We start from the raw sequence: 6,476 nt of genomic DNA on the forward strand, positions 1-6,476 counted from the left end.
GAGAACACCCGTGTACTTAGATTTAGGTGCACATTCAAGAACCCCAGGTGGTCTAAATTTCCAAGTCCCCCACTATGGCATGCCTCATAATCAGATCGTGGTTTTGGCACGTAAAACCTCATAATTTAATTTTAAATAAATCGTCCACCCCCGAGTGGGATAGTAGTGACATTGCATTCGTCATTCATCACTTGCCCTTTACTACTGTCGGTGACTAAAAAGGAACCCAACAGACAACACTACAGTTTTCAGCACAAAATGCAAACGTGCAAGCATCAAGAAACCGAGCCAAGACAGAGAGCTGGATTACTGAGCCTCTGTTCGCAATAATATTGACGCCATAGACTTTCTCCAGCACTGATCTATTACGTTAGCTTGACTTTATATTTGCCTTTAGAGTCCCTTTAAGCATACTGACTGCACATTCAAAGAAGTGATCACTCTCCCCTTCCCCGCACGTCTACTCTTAATAAATAAAGAAAGAAGAAAACATTAAAAAGTTTATACTTAGCTGCATTGCAAGAAAGCTGGTTTAGTTACACCTATTTTACAGTTAGTTACGCATGCTTCTTCACATATGTTCTTCCCCTATGTAATAGCTATACCGAAAATTTAAAAAATACACCAATGAAAAATCAGTAACACAAGCACAAGATGAGAGCAGGAGCCAACGTTTCGACAAGTGGACTTGTCTTCTTCAAGGCGACATAGGCTCTCCTCGGCACAGTATATATAGGTAGGGTTCTTCTAAAGGGGAGAGAAGGTAAGGCGGGTAAGTGAGGTAACGAGCAGGTCAACCTGCTAACACACGGCGCTGCCTCAAACTCCTCCACCGACTATCAGTAGTGCATTATATTTCTTTTCAATTCTACACCCTCGCCACAACATACTCTCGCTCGTTACCTTACCCACCCGCCTTACATTCTCTCACCTTTAGAAGAACCCTACCTATATATACTGTGCTGAGAAGAGCATATGTCGCCTTGAAGAAGACAAGTCCACTTGTCGAAACATTGGCTCATGCTCTCACCTTGTTCTCGTGTTACTCGTCATCTTGAATCGCCATCTCCCGCATTCCCCTTGTTTTACCAATGAAAAATTAAATTATTGGTCTGAAAACTCTCTCAGAAGTTCGAAAACTCTGATCTGGAATTCTAACAACCTGCTTTTAGGCACATCCTCCATGTATTTGGCCAGACACAATCCAAAATGTTCATGTTTGTTGCGTGGCTCTGTTTTCTTCAGAGCCTCGCAGAGGTCGGCAAAATGCGTATCATTCTCATTACTATTATGTTTTCTTTTCGCGCCTTTGCGCTGAGGGAGAAGACCATTTATTTGAGGTGTTTCAAGTGCAGCAGATGCGACTGCTTGGGCTGGCACCTGGTTAATATGGCGATGGTGCCCGGGAGGGTGTTTGAAAGGTCGCGTCTCTAGAGCTCTCTAATAATACTTCACTATCAATGTCCTCAAATTGCATTATATTCCCAAGGAGCTCCTGTGCAGTCTGCTGCGAGCTAGCAGCTGGGCTTGGAGGCCCTACTGGTTGGCTTGCAGGCCTGATTGTCTGGCTGGCAGGCCTCGACATCTGGCTTGCTGGGCTGACTGGCTGGCTTGCTGGGCTTGCCTCGCTGTTGGTGTAGTTGCCCGATGTCCTACACAAGCAAAAGACCAAACATATCTATCAATCTTGTGCAAACATCTCTGTTCTGAACTCTTTCCACACACTGAGATGAAATAAAGAATCGAACCGCTATTCCGTAGTTATCTTGTACTATAGTTATCGTATACATCCCAAAGCATGAAAGCCAAGCATATGGGGAGGACTGTATGAGTCGCACGTAGTGCTACAAGTGATTTAAGTTTTTTTTTGAACACGGCAGAATGTTGGTATGCGATGATTCCAAGCCTGGATGACCTTCAACATCAACAGGTGATGATTACATTAAGAGAGTTTGTGCTGCCAGTCATAGAAATCCTTGTTTAACTGTTTTAGAAGTTGCTGATGAAGTGGGCATCAGTGTAGAATCATGCCATCAAAATTTCAGTGACAAACTTGAAATATGTTTGTCGGTGAAAAATTCATGCCGCGTTTGTTGGGTGACGAGCGTAAACAGACCTGTGTTGAAATGAGCCAGGAACTGGTTGTCACTGCCAAGAAAATCTTCCGTAAGGTCATGATAACAGGCGATGAGACATGGGTTTACAGCCATGGTATTGAAACGAAGGTGCAGTTGCAGTGGGTGGACAAGGGGTCTCCCCACTATTCCCAAAAAGCACGAAAGAATCATTCAAACATCAAAGGAATGTTGGTTGTGTTCTGACTGCAAAGGTACTGTACATCAAGAATTTGCAGTTCATGGTCAGATGGTAAACAAGGAAGTCTACCGGGAGATTGTAGCACATCTGAGGCATGCCGTGCGCAGTGAAGGGCTGGAATTGTGGGAAAACCAGACTTGCATGTTGAACATGACAATGTGCCGGCTCGCGCGTTGCTTTTTGTCCCGTTGTGCCCCACATTCTTTCCGAAACCTAGGCCCAGGAGACTTTCTCGTTTCCCAAACTTAAATTCATGTTGAAAAGATCCTAACCAAAGAGGACGGACATTCAGTACAATGCGACAAAAGATCTGTGCGCCATACGGCATTCCAGGAGGCTTTTTAAAAATTGAAAAAACAATGGGAACATTTATATTGTCATTAGAGGGGATTACTTGGAGTGGGGACAGTGCTTAAAATGTTGTACAATGAGCAACAAAGACGTTATAGGAAAATTTCGGCTTCGTTTTGAACATATCTCGTATAACAAAAGTATCCCAGCACAGGACTGCACTTGTGTGAAAATGACTATAAATCATTGACAAAAATGACAACACTTACACCCTTGTCTGCATGGTGTCCTTGAGGAAGAGCAGCAGGTCAAAAAATGGCCACGTGCTGTCCCCCGATTCAACATCATCTTGGCCTGCACCGCGCCTCTGCCGATTCTTGTGGGCAAAGAAGATACGCCGAAACTTGTCCCGTAGCGACTTCCATCGCTTTTGGGCAAGTTCGACGGCTTCTGCGCAAATAGCAATTACAACAATGTATAGTAACAGTGCTGACATAAGCTGGGCATCAAAGTCCACCGGTCAACTTACCTTCAATGCCCACACCAGGCATGACGGCGGCCGCAACCTCTCTCCATAACGCCGCCTTGACATACTTATCCTTGTGTTGTCGGTGGCTGGCCATCCATAAAGCTGGCCGCTGCTCAACAGCAGCGATCAGCAACACGGCGTCGATGATCATACCGGCCATCTCTTCCACCGACAACACAAGGCACGTGTGGGCAACAGCACGCAGAAACACTGCGCGCAAAACAAGCCTCGCGCGTAGCATTTGTTCCGGAAGTGTCGTCGTGCACGCTGGAGGCTTCCGGCGCGGTTGCGCCACCCCTGCGGAGCTATGCAAGGCCGAAACCGTGGATTTGTTTTGGTTGTGCTACTAGTCGTTTATTCTTCGTGTACTATTTTCCGCGGATGTAATTCTCTGCTTCAGTTTTCGTAGGGCTTGCAACTTATTACATGGCGATGCCGGAAAGCCGAGGAAAGTTCATACGTAGCTGTACCGGAGGGCCACTTGCCGATTGCGTGGTATCACACGCGAATCGTTCGTCAACGAATTTAAAGATCCAACGTCAAAGCACAAATCGCACAAATACACAATGCTTGAGGTCATATATCACTGAGATGTACAGCATCAGTGAAATGTGCAGGAGAGTGTCACGGCTGCCTTCGGCAACGATGATGACGGATCCCGGTGTTTACAGCAAGCACGCCGAGGTTCACCACTCTTGTGTGAGCACCACGCAAAGTGAGGAGTGCTATAATTCATATCGGTGCGATGCACACTGAACTCGAAAATTAATTTCCTTCAACAGAGTTTCTCAGCTGGTCTCGTTCACTCGCCGGTCACGAAATCGACGGCTGCGATAGGCCTACGCTGAATGCAAACATCGGCGGTCGGCGAGTATTGATGATCCAGACTTCGGAGTTCCGAAGCATGTTTACATTCGTTTCGAGCACCACAAAATAAACATACAACAAGCACAGGCCTTGCCGCAATCGTGGTTCGGTTGGATATCTTAGCAGACGATCGCACTGAGATCGGCGGAACCCCGCGGGCCGGCAGGTTGGGTTCGGCGGCGTCGTTCGAACGCGGCACGAATTCTCGTCGCACTTCCACCACCCACGGTCGTCGGTCGTTTCGTTGTCGGCCTAGTATCACAACACTGTCTTTAAGAAACACTGTCGCGCGCGTCGTGCGTCCGAAGCACTCGGACGATCGTTGGTGTCGGTGCCTTCGCATCGGCGGCCATCATCAGGCATAGCAGCCAGCGGCTTCGCGGACTCTGATTGGTGGACGCCGGCGTCGCGTCGGCTCGCGCCGCTGGTTTTCTAGCATCGGCAGCTGGCAAAGTCTCCGCGCGCCGGCACGCGCCACCCCGTTCGGGACTGACGCTTTTGACGCTTTTGACGCATTTGCGCGTGCCGGCGCGTGGCGAAGCGTGCCTGTGGTTGGGCCTTAAGAGCTGCGCTCTAGAAAGCCAAAATCACCCATGACACTGTCTAGTTGAGGATCGGGGTTCATTTACCACTCGTGGTTCATACCTGAATATAGAGCGCGAAAACAGCGCAAAGACGAAACAAGAGAGAATGAGGCGCGCTGTCGACCACCCAAGTAAATTTTCATTACTGCAAAGCGACTTACTCGAAAATCTGGCCTACGTCTGCCAAATCCAGTGCTGCCATGTACATTACCTTGATTAGGGTGGACGGTGACACGGCGAAACGGCGAGCAAGTCGCAGCCCGCACTTTTGCAGAAATTTGCTCGCAAGTGCAGCGCTTCGGGATTCTGTCACAACACCTAGTTCAGGATAAAAAGAATGGAATTTCAGCACAAGGTCGTTGATAGAGAGAGACCGTTGCCCCCACCCCTTACGTGAAAAGGCGTACAATTTATGTTTAGGTATTGTATGTAAATTCACAACACGCACACACACACACGTACACATTACGTTATTCGGTATGTTAATCAATTTTATGGGGGTCTGCTGAGAATGCTACCTGCGCAGACGTTGTACTCTATGCCGCAAGCAACATCCTTAAGATCCGTAGGCTACAACAGCAACGACTCGTAGAATCAAAACTGTTAGTAAGAATGTATTACAACAATAAACACAGTGGTTTTATCAGTTTATTCCATGGGAAATTGGTTATGTCAGCTAATAGGCATTCGTTCTAGAGTAGTAGTGCCAAGTAATACATAGTGCGAGCTTTAGAACAACAGACAAAATACTAGATATTCATGTAAACTTAATTGAGTTTGCCTGCTCCGCCGCCACTACGCGTTCTTCTTTCTGTTTTTCCTGTCTTTTCCTTTTTTTTTTTTGTCTCTCCTTAGCCCTTTAACCCAGCTGCGAAGCGGCAGGCAAGATTCGCGTACCTCGATCCTGTATCCCTTTTCACATTCCCTCTCATTATTCTGCTCCTTTTTTAAGCTATGCTTATTTCATTAACCCACGATTTCAAATTACCGCGATAACAAAAAAAGCAGCACCCTAAATTCCTGTGTTCTACCGAGCAATGAATTCAGTGGGGCCCTGGAAAAATGCACAGCGACGATAAGGGAACAAAACTTCGCTACATTGGAAAAATGCGTTCCGGAATGCAGAATGATGATAGCTTTAAAAAAGGCAGTGAAGCCTACTCAGGGGGATTGGCCAAGGATCAGGCGGATGTCAGTATGTGTACAAGCTCAGAAGCATGTAAATATGGTAGATAAATGAAAGTAGAACAGAAAGGTCTTTGCTTAAACAGGCGTTTTCAATGAACAATATTTTTTTAATGTGGGCAGCTTGCACTAGTGGTGCAAGGCTTGAGTAAACGGTGGAGCTGGTGATCGACCTAGCTTCTTCCAGGTTTTACTAGGCTTGGCTAAATTTTGCTAGGAAATGCTCAGTGCTGCTAGGTACGGTATTCCGAATCGTCTCACCGCCGACACGCAGATTCTCGCTTGGCCGCACGGCGCGCTTCAAGATGAGCTGCTTTTTCTTCGGGTGCCCGGATCTTCTTTTGTCGTCCCGTGTCAAGGCTACATGCGGCGGCTCCGAGCTTTTATCTCCCGGTGACGTCACCACAAAGCTCCGCGTCCACACTTGTCGGGCGCAGCTAGACAAAGCCCACACAGCCCGAGAACCGCGTTGGTGCGCAGTGGCGTCACGGCTTTTGGCTCCGCCTACCCAATGGAGCGAGGAGGTTTTGGCGGGAGCCGGAGTTCTGGGGAGGTCACGTGATCCTTCGGCGGGCGCATGGTGTCAGTGTGGCTAGGCTAAGCATGTGCGCGGTAGCTGGGAAGGGCGGCGTGAAGAGCTTGGCGAAGCGATGACATGACTAGGCGAAGCGGGGAAGCAGCTATGCCAGATGGTTGCTAGGCGA

At 47.8% G+C, this 6,476-nt stretch overlaps 1 protein-coding gene across 1 annotated transcript; it reads right to left on the reverse strand.

The window, feature by feature from the left end:
• Window positions 1-1,384: 1,384 nt before the first annotated feature.
• LOC119435655 (transcription factor Adf-1) lies at window positions 1,385-3,296 on the reverse strand. Its single transcript, XM_037702398.1, has 3 exons — window positions 3,137-3,296; window positions 2,877-3,057; window positions 1,385-1,652 (listed from the first exon to the last, which is right to left on the reverse strand). Exons 1-3 carry the CDS (start codon window positions 3,294-3,296, stop codon window positions 1,385-1,387), a joined length of 609 nt encoding a protein of 202 aa, XP_037558326.1.
• Window positions 3,297-6,476: the final 3,180 nt, after the last annotated feature.

Source organism: Dermacentor silvarum, unplaced genomic scaffold, assembly GCF_013339745.2.
Source record: "Dermacentor silvarum isolate Dsil-2018 unplaced genomic scaffold, BIME_Dsil_1.4 Seq812, whole genome shotgun sequence".
In the NCBI taxonomy this organism is placed as follows: Eukaryota; Metazoa; Arthropoda; class Arachnida; order Ixodida; family Ixodidae; genus Dermacentor; species Dermacentor silvarum.